Source organism: Ceratosolen solmsi, unplaced genomic scaffold (genome assembly GCF_000503995.2).
Source record: "Ceratosolen solmsi marchali unplaced genomic scaffold, CerSol_1.0 scaffold6, whole genome shotgun sequence".
NCBI classification, from domain to species: domain Eukaryota; kingdom Metazoa; phylum Arthropoda; class Insecta; order Hymenoptera; family Agaonidae; genus Ceratosolen; species Ceratosolen solmsi.
This window is the reverse complement of record NW_011948414.1, coordinates 16,872,813-16,893,309: the sequence shown is the minus strand read 5'-3', so window position 1 is coordinate 16,893,309 and position 20,497 is coordinate 16,872,813. Positions and strand designations below refer to the sequence as shown.

General features: G+C 24.2%; 1 protein-coding gene across 5 annotated transcripts in view; it reads left to right on the top strand.

Moving 5' to 3' along the window:
• The first annotated feature begins 47 nt into the window (after window positions 1-47).
• The window catches only part of Oamb (Octopamine receptor in mushroom bodies), a 46,053-nt gene continuing 25,603 nt past the window's right edge, over window positions 48-20,497 (top strand). For all 5 annotated transcript variants that reach the window (XM_011507308.1, XM_011507306.1, XM_011507305.1 and 2 more), the window contains exons 1-2: window positions 48-442; window positions 10,460-10,597. In XM_011507308.1, coding sequence (XP_011505610.1) covers window positions 182-442; window positions 10,460-10,597 — 399 coding nt within the window. In that variant the 5' untranslated portion in view covers window positions 48-181. The remainder of the gene's footprint in view (window positions 443-10,459; window positions 10,598-20,497) is intronic.

Here is a 20,497-nt window from a genome sequence, read left to right as displayed (position 1 = left end):
GTGCTCGTGTAAGTGCGCGCGCGAGTGCTCGATTCGATCCGGCGCATAAACAATCGAAAGTCACTCGGCCGCTCGAGGTGGTTGCTCACTCTTTCAGGATAATCTAGCCGGAAATGAGGCGGCTGCACATCGCCAGCAGCGAGCCGAGGGACTAGTCGGAGGACGCTGTTGGCCTCGTAAGATGCGGAAGCTGAACGAGAGCGCATGCAACGCGTTGTATACGGCCGTGGAGTGGTCGGGACCGGGGATCGTCGTGACCCTGGCTGTTCTCGCGGTGGTCAACGTAATGGTTGTCCTGGGCAATGTCCTCGTTATAGCCGCTGTTTACAACAGCATTAAATTAAGAAACGTTACCAACATGTTCATCGTTAGCTTGGCTGTTGCCGATCTTATGGTCGGAGTCGCTGTCTTGCCCTTCAGCGCTACCTGGGAGGTTTTCAAGGTCACTACACTAATACTACATTTTTTCAACATTATTTACGATAAGAATATTTATGAGACGCGAAATTTTTATTATATATTTTCATCTTAAGTAATCTTTTTAAATAATTGATTATGAATTTTTTGTTCATTAAGAAAGTGCATTTCAGCGGTTAATGAAAGTATTATATAAATAAATTAATATACATAGAAATAAATAAAAGAATAAGTAGTTGAGAAATAATTAATGAAATCACTCATAGAATACGGCACTCGATACTTAAACACTTGAATATTAATATGATATTGCAATCCGTTAGGAAGAAATTTTACTTATTTATTGTACTTGCTTTCCTTGCATACGTATACTTTAATTGGACACGTTATTAAATGATCTGTGAATTAAATGTTCGGTGATCGTTTAACAAAAGTCTCTATATACATGAATATTATAGCGTATATATCGACTGCTGATTATATAAAAATGCTTTGTAATTTGTAAATATTTGTATTAGTGTGAAAGCATAGTTATTAAGATTTTAATTTTATTACAACCAATAAGAAATATATCTCAATCGAATTATTTGCTTTGATCATATTATACATTAATACACTATGAATAATAATCGGAATAAATCGTGAATTAATTTGAAATAAATACGTCATTATTTTTAAAATATTTCTTAGCTTTTTAATGATACATACAATAATAATAATATGAAAATTTGAATAAATCCACGGATTAGTTCTATTCGTATAACGAGATGTATAAATAATATAAAAATTTTAACGGTACTGTTGAGAAAGAAAGGATTTTTCTAAAAATATGACGACTATACGTTTTTAATTCTTAAAATATGTATTTTCAAAATTATACGTCAATAAATTTGAAATACTGTATATATATATATATATATATATACATATATATATATATATATATATATACAAATAAATAATAGATAACAAATAAACGTTGTATGAAATTGTAAAAATGAGACTTGCAAATTATTAGATTTATTTATTGCTAAACGATTAATGTACCGAGTCGCGTAATAAATCTTCATATCTATTACTTTAATATGTGCATATGCAGTTGTAGAAAATGTTTTCATAAGTTATGGAAATTAATTTTACATATATAAAAGTATAAAGCACAAAAAAGCTCATTAATTGAAAGGATCTCAAATACAATGTGCTAATTCTCATAACTGCTATCACTAAATAAATTCAGACCTTGGAGTAGTTTCTTGAAATATCGTGCGATCACTCACATTGAAAAGAATATCACTTTTATCTTCCTGCATACTAATCTCTCTCTCTCTCTCTCTCTCTCTCTCTCTCTCTCTCCCACACACACACACGCACACACGCGCGCGCACACACATGTATTGTATTAATGTGTGTACACACATAAATATACGCGTAAAACTCTCAGATCAACATATAAAAATAAAAATGATAAAATAATGAAAAAAAGAAATTGAACATATATTTAACTTCAGCATTTTATGTTGCTATTACTTTGAACATATTGCTCTGTTATATATCTTGATGACTTGAATTGTCAATGGAAATACCCGTTGGTCCAGCTTACTCCATGTTGTATTAACAATTTATTACAAGACCTCATCTAACTACTACGTTTATTTGAGGTTTTTGTAATCTCATGCACTTTATGTATAGACAAGTATCGATCAGGCAATTTTTATTGCAATTTCGATTATCTTATCCGTCAGAATTTTGTCAAACGAAAAACAATGTAATTAATCGAGAGTAATATGAAATAATCATGAAAAATATGAAAAATTCAAGCTATTTATTAGTAGAAAAAATAGAAAACAAATAATATGACATGATGCGTATGACTCAATTTTATTATGATATTATTTCAATATAATTATTATGAAATTTATATTGGCGAAACTTATGGTGTTTACAAAACTTTTGACACCATATATCAAGAATACTGTTGAATGTCAACGTATTTCTTGTTGCATACTCTCTCTCTCCCTCTCTCATCCTCTCTCAACCTTCATCTTTATCTATCTCTTGCACACTTTCTCCCTCACTCTTATTTTAGATTAAATTTCGAGATTTGATAACAATTGTAATTAATCAACATACTAATATATATTAAGTAAAATTGTTCACAACATACAATGTATCGACAAGTTCATTTTATTACGAGAATTTTTTTTTTTTAATATAAAATATATTTTACATTTGCTATCGAAAAATTCCAAATAATAAACGACAAATGAATGAACTTGTTATTTAAAACAAATTACAAATCTAAATTTATATTTTTCATTTAAATTTATTTCCAAATATAAAACTATGAACTAGTAATATAGAACTATGAATTAGTAATTTATATTTGATAAGCATCATTTTAATTTATCCAATGAATTAATTCAATAGAGAGTTTTCATTTTTAATTTTTTCAGTAAAAAGTAATGGTAATGTATTGTTTCATTTATAATGAAGAATTATTCATCATTCATAAAAACAATTATTAAAGAATAACAATAGTACATGAAACTAGCATAAGTTGAAATAAATCAGGGATGATTATGTTGACATATGTAGTATAGAAAAATCGATGGAAATATTACATACATTAATAAGTATTCTATATTCTATATAAATCCAAATACCAATAATCTATAAAAAATTATTTAAATGTTCTAAAAATTAAACTATTTACCTTCGGAAGTTATAATTTCAATTATACCGTATTTTTAACATTTAACGTTCTCCCACAACAAACAAATAAAGACAATTCAAACTTACAATTCCAGTGAAATATATTTTCTTACAAAAAACTCCTATAGTGTATTAATGCACGTATTTCTCTTTTATGGTTGTTTGAATAACATAATACCCATAGATTTTTATATAAGAAAAACATTTTATATATTAAATTATATTTTATACAGGATAGATATTTTATCGGCTAGTGGTATTTTATATTTTTAATATTATTTTTAGATTGTGTATTATGAATTATATTAATATGTAGAGTTAAAATATACTGCAATAAAATTTTTTAAATGTTTAATCATTTATTTTAACAAATTTTTATGTATTTTAACATGTTTAATATATTTATTTTAATGCCATATAGACAATGTTTTTTTTTTAATTATAATATCTAGTTTATAAGATACATACTAAAAAAAAAAAAAAAAAAAAAAAGGTTAAATTGATTTCAAGATTTATGAATAAATATTTAAATATTTATACACCAATTGTAAATAAGAAAAAATAAGAATTAATGTTGTTATATGATATAAATTAATCACAAAATTAATAATTTTAATTGCATAATATATATCGAATATAAGAAATTTTCAATATTATATTGTATTTTTAATTATTTTGATATACATCTGCATATTCTATAATAATCACTTTATAATTATTAAGAACTATTTTTAAATATACATTTTTTAAGATAACCATAAAATATTATGGCTTAGTCAATTTCCATTTTATGATAATGCACCATCAAACAATGTTTTTAACGAACTTGTATATAAAATTAGTTTCTATACTTTATTAATTGAAGTTTTCTACGCTTTTATATTTTCTTTCATAGTAATTTTTTTTTTATATCTGTAATCCTTGTTACGTGAAATAAATTTAAAAACTTTTAATGTCCGTCACATTATTATTATACGATTTCTATTGAATATATCAAGAGTATCGAGTAATCACTTCTAAACTATATACATTCCTGAAAAATTATGACTGATAGTACATCAGCTTTGCAGTAATTTTTTTTTTTTTTACAGTATATATTAACTTTACGTATTAATTAATATTTAAAATGATTTCATCATATTTCTTAGAATACATTTGCATACCTTGTAATCTATAAAAATTATTCGCATAATGATATGAACCATAAAATATTGTTTATGAAATTTACATTTCATTCCTTTTTTAGTAAAGATGATTTTTATACTTAATAATTAATCGAATGTATAAATATATAATAAGAGTAACTATTTACATAAATGTTTTTTATAAATGTATTAAGCTACATTAATACAAGAAGTTACAACAAATATTGATTTTTACTCATATTATATACATATAACAATATATATGTGTGTATATATATATATATATATAATACTTTTAATAAAGAAATAAAAATAAATAAAGTAATTATGTAAATAAATAATTGAAATTTAATTAACATTAAATTTGGTTTAATACGACTGTTAAGACCACACCAATAATAATTTTTATTAATTATTATAGAAATAAAAGATAATCCTTTAATTATATTAGAATTATTGAATTTAATGGAGATGGCAATTTTTTTAGGAATATGTGCGCAATATTTGAAGAAGAGAAATAGCTGCATCTTTGTACGCTCAGTGGAAAAGAATAAAATGAATAAAGTAGAAGCTTCCAATATTTATCGAAGTTAATGGACGAACAAATTTTTTATTTAGTTTTAGAATTTATTATAAATTAGCTAGAATACAATTTATCAAGTGTTGGCCATTAGAAATTAGTTCATTCTATTGAAATTTATAAATAAATGTATAATTTCTATCGACAATGGCATTGATCGTAATAATATTTCATAACATATTCAATTTATATATTTATATATTCAAAAATAGATAATACAAAATTATTAGATTTGTAAAACATATTTTGATTTCATAATTCGATATTATTTAATTTTATAATTTCAAATTTATATACGCCTATCATCGATTCACAGTCACTGTGAATATTTACTACATTAAACGTCTTTATTAATGTAAAATACATTTAACGTGAACATTTAATTTATTATTAACAGTGTCACGAGCTTACATAATTTTGGTTAAAGGAATATAATCGGAGTCAAATCTTTAATGTTAAGAGTCTCTTCTTCTCTTTTTTTTTAATTATAACAATGCTGACAATATCAACGAAGATCAATCAATTTCAAGAAAAACGAGGTCCTACGTACATATGAATTTTTTGGGTTAAATCACGAAGGGCAAAAGATTACTTTTCGATTCGATTAATCATTTGCTGGTGTGATATTAATTTCAAGTTCAAATTCATGATTAGCCAATAGTGCTTAGCCTTTAGTTAATATTTTTTGTTAGATTGTAAATTGAGCATTTTTAGTTAATATTTAAAATATGAATCTTTCATGAATTTATGCCAATTAAACCTATATTTTCATTATTCGTTACATTTTAATTTTCGACACATTTAGCTTGTAAGAAAACTGAATTTATTTTATATCATCGTAAATTATAAAAAATAAAATATTTTGATTAATTAACATTATAAATTCATTTTTAATTTTAACGTGATATTACAGTAGCCAGGTAAATTGTGTTATTTAATACATTTCACATTGTCATAAAGATTTTCAATTTAATCTTTTCAAAAATCAAATGCTTTATTCAAATTAGTAGAGCTAATGGTATTCGCGTTAATTAAAAAGTATTTTTTAATTATTTAAAGAAAAATAAACGTTATTAAATTCATTATCCTAAAATGAATTTTTACACATCACAATGATGATAATTTTTTGAAATTTATTTCGAGATATAAATGAATTATAACCACAAGTATACATTTGGAACGTCACTCATAACATTAGATACATTAATTATTTTCTCCCATACCTAATCGTAAGTTTTATTAACATTTCTTATAAATCCATTCTCGTTATCTTAAAAATAACATATAAATAAATATATATAATATAATATAATAAACATATAGATTACATTTTTTACTTATGCTTATTTAATAGCTACTTTTTATAATTGCGTAATACTAAATTATTTTCTTTATTTTTTTTTTTTTTTTTTTTTTTTTTTTTTTTTTTTTTGTACCAACCAATCACCAACTACGGTTTGCCCCTTTAATTTCTCTACTTAATACTACGCTAAAATTAGTTTATTTGTGCCAAGAATTGATCGAATCTAATTTTCATGCAGGTTGAATTAATTATTATATTAAGTGTATAAATATAAAGAACATCGAGTTAAATGATTAATAATCTTAATTGGTTATATTTAAAAATTTTTACTTAAAAAATATAGCTATTTTATTCGTTTGATTAATAATCATTTGTCGCAGAATATTTTGAATTTTACATAACAAAGAGTTTTAATTATTTATAATAATTATTACTAATGTTTAAATGACGAACAAAACAAAAAAAAAACAGATACTGACCTGTTTATTAATTTTATTATTTATTATTTTCTTTATATTATTAAATTCATTTTGTACTTTGAAATTTATATTCACGCACATATATTTACATATTTACATATTTGCATTTTTATATGCATGTTATTAACTATGAGTTCTTACTTGATTTACATGTAAATTATTTATCATTCTTCACACTCGAGATATTTTCATTCTACCACAAATATTTATAATCTATTCGTTGAAGTATTTATATCATTTAAATTAAATTAAAAAACTACACGTATATGAACACAATTTCAGCGTTATTATTTACAAACAATATTAATTTACATATTTGATCGTACGTATCACAGTATTCTTTTTTCTATTATGGCAAAGAAACGAGAACCCATACATAGATATTATTTATATTATTAATACGCGATTGTATGCGCAATCTTTTAAATATAAATTAATATATATATATATATATATATATATATATATATATATATATATATTTATTTATATATTAATTGGAATACTTTCATTCTTTCATAAATTCATTTTGACAAATTATAAAAAATAGAATTATTTTATTATATTTTATTGTTGAATTTTATTTCCCATGCAGTTAATTCCTTATTTTCAGTGTTTTTTTTTTTTTTTTTTTTTTTTTTTTTTTTTTTACAGTAATGCGTGTAGAATATGCACATCTTATAAAAGCAATTATATAGATGTAATTATTATTTAAACTAAGAATACGGATGATATGCTAATATTAAATTAATTATTATGCAGTTATTAAATTTATGATAGATAGACTATCTAACATAGTTATAGTATAGAAATTTGGGATGATAGCTATAACCACTAAATGAATTATCATTTTGAAAATGTTCATGTTAACTAATATTTTCATAAGTCAATCGATGCTTATGGGCTATATGTACTTGTATTATTCTATTGATGTAGCAATTGTCATGTGATGTAATTCGATTAAAATTTATTACATTGTCAGTAGATAAATGTAATCAAATGTGGTTTTCTCGAATGATTATGACATCTGAATAGTCTTACAATTTTAATGTTAATTCGAAAATTATTAACAATCCAATTTTTGTGATTTAGCAACGCATGGTATGTCAATTTTAATACGTTTTTTGTTTATTTTCAATGTTAAGTTCCAATATGCAGATAAAAAATTCAATTTCTTTAATAGTACTATAAAAATATGCGAAATACGTAAATTATAATATTTAGGAATTTCAAACGTAAATAAGGTATGATACATTCCATAGGAGCTTTAAACAATATTTATATGACACAATACAACGTAACAAAGTTTTCGAAACATTAAATTAACTTAAAATTTTTCTAAAATAGTATGTTAAATACGAATTATTTTACTGGTATAATACATAATTTAAATAGTTTAAATTAAGTATGAATTATTTAAGATTAAATTGATATAGTAAAATGAATAAGCGCAATGTGTTAAAATGTAATGACTTAAATCATTTGTTATTGTATACAAATCAGAATAATTTGTTAATCATATATTGAATACTACAAACATTTCACAATATAAAATACTTCAGTAATGTAAATATTTTCCCTTGCTATGTCATATTCTTCTCCATTTAGATATTCGATGAGATCAGATCACTTAAAGAATGGCAAATGGAATCAGGACATTATCGATGGAATCCCTGTTCGAAATTTCTAACATCCGTTATGGAATCGAATAAGTTTCATAAAAAAAAAAAAAAAAAAAAAAAAAAAAAAAAACACTGAAAATAAGGAATTAACTCCTATATAGTAATTAATTTAAATATGATTTAAAACTTTATCGGCGAAATTAATGAAAATTAATGAAAAATAGTAAGTAAATTACAAAGCAAATGGTCAGAAATTTTCTTTAAATTTACAATGATTTTAGTATCAAATGTTATAATATATACACGAAAGAGATTTTATTTAAAGATCCAAAATTATTTCCCTAATTAATTATCTTAGATAGGAGAAACTGGCACGTCCTTCATCGTTACTATAAAATGAATTTATCTTTGGTAAAAATATTGGATAAATCTAATGGATATATCTATACAAATTATTATTTTATTAATTATTTCAGCAACTATTATTTGAGTAAATAAAGCCCTTTTTACGTTATTTTTTAATAAATAAATTTATGATTCATTAAATTCGTAGCTTCTTTTAGAAATAAAGTAATCAATATCTAGGCATTTTTATAATTTATACGGAGCTGTATTCAGTGCTCGAATTAATAATTGTTAATGAGATGTTATCTGTATGACAAATTGGAATTTTATCCTAATTGTGACGGTTTAAGGATGTTGGAAGATGAATTTATGAAATTGTTTAAGAACATTTCTATGCAGAGAGTTAAAACTATATTATATCCATCAGTACGTGACTTATAGAAAAGTAGAAAAGAATAAATATATTAAAAACATTGATACGTGTGAAATGGGAAAAAGTGAAATTAATGGAGGAAAAAAAAATGATGATTGTAAAATGTATTTTTGAATTGTTATTAACTGAATTATTACTACGTTTGTTTGGGAATCGAACGTTAAGAAACTCAAGCGACAAAAATACTTGAAGATTTTGATAAAGATATGAATAAAAGGATCAACTCAATATTATCGGTTATTTTTGTTCCAAATTTGTAGAGAAGAGGGTTATTTATAAATGATAAAAGTCTCAAGCTATATTCCCTATTTTTTTAATTTAACGTGAATGATGATAAGCTGATTTGAAGTCTTTATGTTAAAAAAAAAAGTCCGAGCAATAAATACTTCGGTTACTCAAAGTCTTAAAAAATTAACACGAGTTTAGTGATAGTGTTTAGTGATAATTAGTAATAGAGTATAAGTAATTATATCATATTAATTTTATGACTATTGTATATTATAATGTTAACTAAAAGTATTTGTGATGTTAGAATACTTGATATCATTTTTAGGTAACAAAATTCATTTAAAATTCAAGCATTTCTTTTAATTAAGTTTATTTCACGAAACGTTTCTAAATCGTAATGAGATATATTTGTAATATAATTATTAAAAATTCTAAGTCTCATAAGACCGAACAGTGTTGACAATCGAACGTTGGTCATTTTCAAGAAGAAAATTATTTTAAATAATGTATATTATAATGAAATTCTAGATTAATTATGTATATCGATTAATAAGAATTCTGCAATTATATGATATTCATAGTAACACACGTATGTATATTTAAAGACCATAATATATAATAATAATTTATAATTTGTCTTTTTGAAATTAATTTATATATTATAGAAATAAATATAAAGATAGTGTAATTTGTAAAATGTTAATAATATTTATAAGATTGCAATGTTTAATATTAATAGCACAGTCAATAGCGAAATAAGATGTTTTCATAGAGTTATATATGTGATGATGGACATACCGCATACATAATAAAATAAGTTTAAATTTATTAAAGAACATTATATTTTATCTTTGAACAATTACATCATCTATAGGCATCTCATTCTAATATCAAATTCAAACGATGCCAATATATTTCTCATATAAAAAAAAAGGAATTTATTTGAAAAAATTCGTTCTGATTCGTATTAAAAATAATAATAATAATAATAATAATAATAATAATAATAATAATAATAATAATAATAATAATAATAATATAGTATTTATATTAAAACATATGTTGTTTCTTAAACAAATCGTAGTTTATGTAATCAAGTATCATAGGTATAGTGTTAAATATAGTATTTAAAATTTTATTTAAATGAATGAACGAACTTGGCTAATGATTATTAATATTAAAATTTCTTGTATAGGTATGGATCTTTGGAGATATTTGGTGTTCAATATGGTTAGCGGTTGATGTATGGATGTGTACGGCTTCGATTCTGAATCTCTGTGCCATAAGTCTAGACAGATACTTGGCTGTTACACGTCCAGTCAAATATCCTCAGGTAAGCAAATTAAGTGATTATACTTTATTTACATTGGATTTATGCGTATTACTAACGAGATTATAAGTCTAATGATCTAATAGGAAAAATTAAAAATCGTGTATAAATATTTGTATGTAATTAAATATGAGTATGGGTAATTTTATTAGTAAAAATTAGTGATAGAGTATAAGTAATTATATCATATTAATTTCATGACTATTGTATATTATAATGTTAACTAAAAGTATTTGTGATTTCTATACCAAACGTAACTACTTATCCATTTAAATAGAATTGAGATTGAAGAAGAATGCGAAATATAAAAATACGACATTAAATTACTTTTCAGCGTACTTTTCTTTTTTAAATATTCCATATGAGTATTTGGAAGAAGGATGTGCCTGGACAAAATATAAATAATAAATTAACCAAAGAACGGAATTATGCACAATACATCGGTATTCCTTTGAATATAATGGAATACGGTTTTATTCTCTTGCCCAACAATAAATATTTGTATATGCCCGCGTACGTTTGTACCAGCAGGGTAAATGGGACTGAACATTTCAAGAAAAGCAGTAAGAAGTTAGCGATACAGAGAATATAATACGCTTCATTAGAAATTATCAATTACCAACTTTTGCTTCATCGATTCATTAAAAAATATGTGTATAAATTAATAATGATACTTAGAATAATATAGATTAACTTAAATTTATGATAAACAACACGCACGCACGCACGCACGCACGTACGCACGCACGCACGCACGTTTTATCACCATCATCATCATCATCATCATTATTATTATTTATTTATTCATTTATTTATATATTTTTTTATTATTATTTTTTTTTTTACACATATACACATTCATAAATATTTTTCTACAATTTTTGAGCATTTTTTTGTATAATAAATTATGATGTCCCAGCATAATCATCATTAACTATAATGAATAGTGTCAAAGCGACCAGCTATATTTTTCTTAATGATATACAATGAAATTACTCGTTACGGTCTATTTTTTTATATTACAATGATTAATTATAAAATGCCTTCTATTAATTAGTAACATTTGTATCAATCAGATATTGAGGTCACTGCATATTAGTACTAATAAGTTCTTTGGTATAGTCGTTGGTATAAATATGAATATTAAAAATAAGAATAAAAAATGCATTATACATACTTATAGATTTATTTGAATATCTTGTACATATATTAAACAATCAAGCATTTTTTTTTTTTTTTTTTTTTTTTATATTAAAATTTTATATTCAAAAGTAGAAATAGAAAGAAAAGAAAAGATTTTACTTGTTATTTTAGAAGTTCAGAAATAAATTATGTTAATCGAAAGGAATATTTTATCGAATGAAAATAATTATTGCATTATGATAATTTTAAAAATCTTTGATTTTACATTCAACTTTCAATTCGTCGGTATAAATTTTGAATATTTTATTTGTAGATGATGAGGAAATATTTGATCCATATACTTTTATGTTACTATTAAATACGCAATGAAACAAGTTTGGCGATATTTAAGAAATAAAAAATATAATGAATTACATTTCATAATTAAAATTCTTTTTATTTCCCGAATAGTGAAGCATCAAAAACAAAAACATAAATTTATTGGAGTTTCAAATTTAAATCTTTCATTATACTTTCAACAAAAACTAGCAAGAAGTGAAACAATATGAATTGAAATTGATTATAGAAAATATAATAATGATTCTCTAAATTTTCATATATAATTAATAAAGACGTTACTTGTATATTATAGCGATGATAATTTCAAGTTTAATATTATAGGAATTAATTAATTTTCTTAATAATTAATTTTAAACTCTACCAAAAATGTAATTACAATAAAACAATTAAACATAATTAGTAATGTATTTTAATAATGAAGCCTCGAGTCATATAATTATTTTAACTAAGTTTTTTACTTATACGTATTTGAATAAATTTATAATTTTATTGTAATTAAATATATTATATTCAGTTAAATATATGTTTATTTAAATTGATTTATTCTAATTACCATTTGGACATTATAAAATCAAATCCCATAACGCATAAGAAATTTTATAAATTTATTATTATTTTAAACATTTATATTATAATAATAGTTTATACATATTTTTTTTTTTTTTTTTGTTTAACGATTACAATAATTATAACAAAAAATAATAATTTTTATCAGCACTAAGTTGATAATTATCTCTTATACGTAATTATCGTAAATTCAGAATTGCAAAATTTTACAGTATTAAAAACTTGCTTTTACAGCTCATTTTAACAAAACTATTCAACTGCTTCGTCATAAAAGTTTTTACTAATCGACGATTTCATGCAAATATTTACAAAGTAATTGTTACATTAATTTGCCGTGATAAATTAACAAGTATCGTTGATACCTTACTTTCATTTACTCACAATAAAGTATATCAATAATATTAACAAACGAGTTGTAGATGAAATAGCGTATGAAGGCGCGGCCACTGAATGTTTATCTCTTCAAATAAATTTGCTTTTAAAGCCACCAAACGAGCAAGCGAACGCGCACTACATTAGAACGAAGTGTACAAGCTTTATCGAGTACACTCATGTACGTAGAAGGCCGAGCTTAATCTTCTGCGTAAGCGATTATTGTGAAAACCGAGAGAAAGAATAGAGTCGGAGAGTGCGAGAGTGCGAGAGTGCGAGAGTGTCAGAGAGAGAGTGAGAGAGAGAGAGCCAGAGAGAGAGAGAGAGAGAGAGAGAGAGAGAGAGTGAGAGTGAGTGAGCAAGCCAGAAGGTTGGGGGGGGGGGACGAATGAACTAGATTATTTATAAAGGCACACAATCTGTAATCTTTAAAGGTAGAAATATCGCTTAGCTTAGATACATATGCAATTTTATAGCGATTATCTATTAAGTATTACATGGCAAGGATTCTTAAGAAACAATGTATATAATTCATGTTCAAATAGTAGAAATAAGCAATACATTATATAATTCTAAAATCAAATCTTTACTTCTTTATCATATGCATTTATGAAAGAATAGAAATTTCTTTATTGCATTCCCAAATAATTATTGACAAAATTCATTAGATATAATAGTAATTTTTATAAAATTAAATATAAATATTTCTATACTTTTATATGCTTATAAAATATAACGTAATACATAAATATTATATAACAAATTATTATACAATTCGATACACATATACATAAAACGTGTATCAAGAAATAAATGTATGAATTTTTATTTTACAAATTGTGATATTTCTAATAAAATATCCTGCCAAATTACTTAAAAAGACAGTAAAAATTTTATTACTTTGATTTCACTTTCTAACATGACATTATCATCATGAATATAATTTTATCACAATTACATATGAAGTATAAATAAAAATAATATTTTGTTATTGAAAAATTATTTTATAAGTATAAGCTTCTTATATGAGAAAAAATGGATATATAATTATAATAAAATATATATGAAATTGTTCTTATATTATTCACATTTATATTTTATAATATCGTTTTTCTATTTTTATAAAAAAAATTTCATTATAAATAAGTATGTATTTTTATTAATACTAATACCATTTAGATACATGTATGCATGAAAGCCTATATTTATTATATAATAACATATATTAAAAATATACTCTATTTATTACAAACTTGAGAATTATTATTTAAATATTTTACGTTAGTTTAAAATTTATTTCTTAATGTCTTAATATATTTCTATCAATAAGTGTAATAATATTAAGAAAATTCATGTAATTCAATTTTAAAATTTTTACGCTTTTATGTTAATATATATGCAAACTATGTAATATTTATGTTTGTATTAAAGTATTATTCTTCGAGGAATTAATGTTGTTAAATAATTACTTTTTTAAGTAATGAATGGTTTCATTCGACATTGCTATCGATAAGTTTTTCCGGCCAATAGAAATATAATTTATTATAGATTCATCAGATTTTTATCTTAAAAGATAAAGTGATTAACCTACACAAACCTGTTTGATCTTCATATTATCGGCAGCTTTATCATTCTTTAACCAAAGAAGTATTCCTCGAAATTAGAATTGCATTTGTAAAAATGAAATAGTAATTTACTTCTTTATTTTATTGGTTAAATGATTATTAAATGATCAACCGTGATCTATACGTGATATCCTCTCAGGCATCTCTCATTTAATCAATAAATAATAACTTGTCTGTTATTTCCTATTCGTTAAGTATCTAAATTTTTTTTTTTTTATGTTTTTCCAACTTTCGTTAATCGACGAAAGTATATTCTATTTCAATATAATATATATTGCAGTTTCTGAAGAATTAAAAACTGCCCAACGGCCAACAGAGAATATTGATTGTGCCGTATAATTTTTTTCCAACTATCCTCTGTATCCAACTAAAATTCTTCAAGAAAACCTTTGACTTCTTATCCTTTTCAGCAAATACATACAACTCCAGCGACTCTCGCAGCAACATGTCCATATCCTTATTCCGTCTTGTATCTCAGCTGTAATAGAGGATTTCGAGGTAATCGTTTTGTAAATGACTCAATCTTCTACATAAATTGAACAGCGAGGCAATATACGGATTAGAACTTAGAACATTTGCGATAGTTTATCCGCATTTCTCTTATGCTATAGTGGAACGGCACTAATTAACGTACTTGCGGTTCTACGTACCCGACCATTGCACGACTCTCAAAATTCTCCTTCTACCAAAGCGCTGTACTTTTGACTGGATTTGAGGTTTCAAATGACAATTATGTCATTCGTCGCTTAACGAAGTACTTGCCGCTTCCAATGCAGATGTAAATGAAGTTTTAAATGTAAATCAACGAGGAAAGCACTTTTACTTCCTTCACTAATATTTCCCAACATGACATCGTGTATATTGTTAAGTTAATTGGTCAAACGCAGATTCCGGGAGTTTAGAATTCGTCGCTGCGAGTCTTTCGAATAAAATTCCGAAAAATACAATTGCCAATAGTATTAAGTAAAAGAATTTACAAGTCTAAATGTGTTTAATATATACAGTGCCCCTTTAGTCCTGTCATTAATAATGTTGTCCAAGTCAAAGTCAAGCTCGACAATTTGATAAATTAACTTATTATGCATTTCGAAAATGTAGTCGAGAACGAAATGATTAGGTTAATCATTATCTATGAGAAAAGAAATTAATATAAACAATGTTCGTAGGAGAAAAGCAAAGGAAAATTTATATGCTATTATTTAGGACGAGAAATTTTTATTGAGCAAAAGGTATAAGGAGGAAGGCAGTTTTGTGATAATGATTATTGATTGCAAAAGAAGCTTATTGCGCGCAATGATAAAGTATTTACTAAATACATATTATATTTATCTTATATACTCCATTTCACACCATTTCATTGATTGAAATAAGTATTACATGTAAATGAAAGTTATTGAGTTTAATATTGTTGTATAATAATAACCCTCTAATGTCGTTGTAATTTTAAGAAATTTTTAATCATTTTATAAATACAAGAAACGCATCGATCCGCATCTTTAGCTTTTCTATCTCAATATAACATATCGTACATTTATTTACTAAGCGAGTAAAATCGTAGTATAATTTTTGTATTTTGTATTTTTTTTTTCTTTTCTTTCTTAAGGTACTAATACAATTAAAAACTATTTTATAATATTAAATTAATTTAAATATTTTATTGTGATATATTACATACTTACGTTATCATAATGTTATTGAAATACATATTTTGTCGAGCGTATACTGTCGTAATAGTAAATATTATTATTTATTTCTATAAAAATTTAATTAACGATATTTATCGAAAAATTAATTTGAAAACATATATGTAGATCAAAATGAATTATAACTGATACATAAATCGTTAAATTTATATTGAAATATTTGCTATAATGGAAAAGATTCCTATGAGCATTTTTATGTTCAAATATTGTGTTGTAATAAACAAAATGATTTCAATATACCACGGTAGAACTCATAAAAAAGCAGTATCCGCGCAATGATGATCAAATTTTTTTTTTTTTTTTTTTTTTTTTTTTTTTTTTTGATAAAATTGACCAAATAAAGTGATAAACACACCCAAGCTTCATCTTAAATTAATCTTAAATTAACCTCGCGCTTAAAACAATTTCATACGCTTATTTGTGAGTTGTCAATGTTTCGCAGTGTGTGCCGATATTTTATACTTCATGCATGCACAACAGCATCGTCTGAAAATTTATGAAGTACATTTCAAAAGCAGTCGTTTGCATATGTACATATGTACTGTAGATATTCAAAGTCAACGTAATGCATTTTCACCATTAAAGGGACTTACGTTCACGCACAAGATAGCCAAAAGTTCTTTTAATAAATTACTTTCATAAATATTCAATCATTTTAATGATAAAGTTTCATTGTTCAATTTTCATGTCGAGAATAACTAGGCTGTTAACCTTTTTTTTTTTTTCTTAATTAGAATCTAATTCATTAATACATTAGTAAGGAAAATAATAAATCATGAAAATCACGTGCTTATTTTTTCTTTGTATCTTCAATGTACGTCGACAAAAACTGAGCTGAAATGATTTTGAAATCTGACGTAAATGATTATCAATGTAATTAAATATAATAAAAACTACATCAGAAATAATTAAAATATAAATAAAATAAATGTAATAGAAAATTATATTTAAAGATATCAAGATTAGCAAAAATTTTAAATCATTCAAGTAAAATTTTCCATTTTCTTTAATTTATACAAAAAAAAAAAAAAAAAAAAATCATTTTTTATGCGCCTTTGATCTTTTGTCACAATGTATGTAGTATACATTATTGCAAAATTTATTCAATATTTTTAGACTAATAAATTTTATTTTTTACAATAAATTATAGTTTTAAATATATGACTTTCGTATACAGACATTTTATATACAAATTTTTCAGACAGTACGTTTCGTTTTATATTTCAATTGGTGATTTCATTAAATTTAACTATATTTATCATAGAAATATATTCTAAAAAATAGCTTAAAAAAAGTAAAAGATAAAAAACAAATCTCGACAGAAAATAGATAAAGTTAAAAATAGAACGAGAGAAGAACGATATTATAAAATATTGCCATTTTTGTAAAATAGCGTAAACTTAAATTTTGTTTATATTATTAATGTTTGAATGATAATTTATTTATTTAATAGATAAATATTAGGAATAAAAATGAAAAGTTATAAAGTGTTAAAGTTTTTGGAATACCTTTAAAAAAAGAAGCACGGAATAAAACTATTCGGTAGAAAAAATTTATTTAAATTAAAATGAGTGTATTAAATATCATAATAAATTACAGTTATTTTAGATTCATTTTATTTATCTTATTTCATACCAAAATGCAATATATTTTTCACATACAAGCACATTATTATTCAAACACATTTGTAACCTTTTATTCATAATAAATCTTTACTTTAGATTTTGAACATAAAATAACCTGCTAATATCAACGAAAAAGCTCTGAATGGAATTTTTATAATTTATGTGGATAATAAGCGTGCATCATGCAAACATCATAGTTTCAATGTTGGAAATTATATATTTTCATTAATAGATGTTTTTGTTTCCAAACATTTTATCGGCATCTAAATCGGCAGCTAAATCTTTAAATTCTTAGTACAATATCTTATTATATATTAAATATTGTACGGATTTAATGTAAATTACTTAGGCTATTCTGTTTAAAATCTCGTAAATAAATTAATTTATTGACCAACGTAGGTAATTGCACTGCTTGTAAAAATATATCAAATATAAATAATAATCATATACATATTAAAATGACTACTTAAAAATTGTAAAGAAAGAAATTTAGTGGATCGAGGATTGATGGGATTGCATTTTTATTGATTTTTATGCCAAAGAATAATAATACTTTCTCTACCACATAGTTTGATGGTCAAATAAAGTTTCATCACATTCCTTTACATTTTGAATTCAACTTGGAATATTCCGGAACGAGTGCGAGTTACCATGCAATTATTCTAAAATTTTTAGACAATTGCTAAATTAAGTACGATTGCGAAGCAAAACTTTATAGTTATTGGATTTACGATAAAATATACATTTTTTTTTTTTTTTTTTTTTTTCAAATTTAAACATTATTTTATTACGTTTACTTTTAATATAATCTTATAAATAACTAATTTTCGCGTTTAATGTAGTAAATATTCCTATTTCTAATTTCTTTATAATATTTTGCAATTCTTTATAATACAGCAAACATTTATATAATAAAATGTGGAATGAACCAAATGTATTTATATCTGTTTTCATGTTTGAAAAACAAAAAATTCTAAAAAATATTATTCATAGTACATTAGTAAATGTCTATCGACAAACACATTTACAAAATTCACGCATCTATCTTTTCTAATACGAGTTTGTATTCTGCGTTATTTCATAATACATTCTCGTGTTCATGGATTATTCAAATATGCTTCTCAAATGTTATGATCTTATAATGAAATATAATGTCAATATTCGTAAATTATCCTTTAATGACGAAGAAATGTATAATATATATTTTATTTATCTACGTGTTCTATAGTTAACAAAAGTATAATGAGAAATTACTGAGTATATTTTTTTTCAAATTAGTGTATTTAAATTTCATAAAAAAAAAAAAGAAAAAAAATGGTAAGATTTGCGATTAATTATAGTAAGAATTTGAACGCTTTACAATTTATGTTTAATAGTTTTTTTTTTTTTTTTTTTTTAACATGTAACATGTTACAAAAATAATTTTTTATTCTATTTAATTAAATTAGTGTGAATGTCATAAAAATAAAAAAAAAGTTTGTATGAGCAAATTAACAATTTAGAATATTTGTACAATATGTAAAAATATTCGCCTTGTAACTATGAGAATAATTGTACTTTCCTACTAATAGAACGAATTAATATTAGGAAAATGTATCTATAATAATATATTAATTAAAAGGATATGATGGATTGCTTCTATCCTTCGATTCGATATTGCAATCATTGGTCTGTCATCTTTAGACGGGAAAAAAAGTATAATTGCTATTCGAAGCATCGATGATACGGAAGCGTCGATTAAAAAAGTAACAGAGTGAGAAGAAGTAAGTCGTCTCGACTGCTTCAGTTTCAGTTCTTGCCGACTATAGGTTTTGTCGTCCCTTCGCGGACACGATTGAATGGATATCGTTGCTGCCTTCGCTATTTTATGACGAAGGTTAAATTTATCTCAGATTCTCTTCAACACTCGCTCTCTCACTCACTCACGGAAAAACATACACACCCACACCCGCACACACACACACGCGCACACACACTTATCTTCCCCTTACCATCTTATATTATGTTACTCTTATCCTTCGTTTTCTAACTTATCGCTTTTCGCTCTTTCTTCCTACTCTCTCCCTCTCATTTACTTTCTCGAGTATTTCAGAAGAATTGGGTCGTTCCAATTTTTTTCGTTCATTTTTACAGTGACTTTTCTCAGAGCTCTTCCGTCTCTCATTCGAAGAGACATCCTTTTCCTTATCATTAAACGATCTTACAAGCGTTTAACTACAGGCATCGGCGATTGTATGCAGTAAAAATGGATTAAAAATATTTCAAATTACACATTATTAACGCATCGATATATTGTAAAATGAATATATTTGTATATAGGTTTACTGTATTTTAATATTCGATAAAAATAAGTTGTCCATAATTCCAGTTTAATTCACAAGATTATTTTAAATTTAAATTAATTCTAATTAATTAATTTTATCCAAGTTAATGTTTATTTTGGTATTTTTCATCATTTTATATTTATATTGAGATTTTAAGCCATATTATTTATTGCAAAATCATAGCGTAAAATCTACTTAACTATTT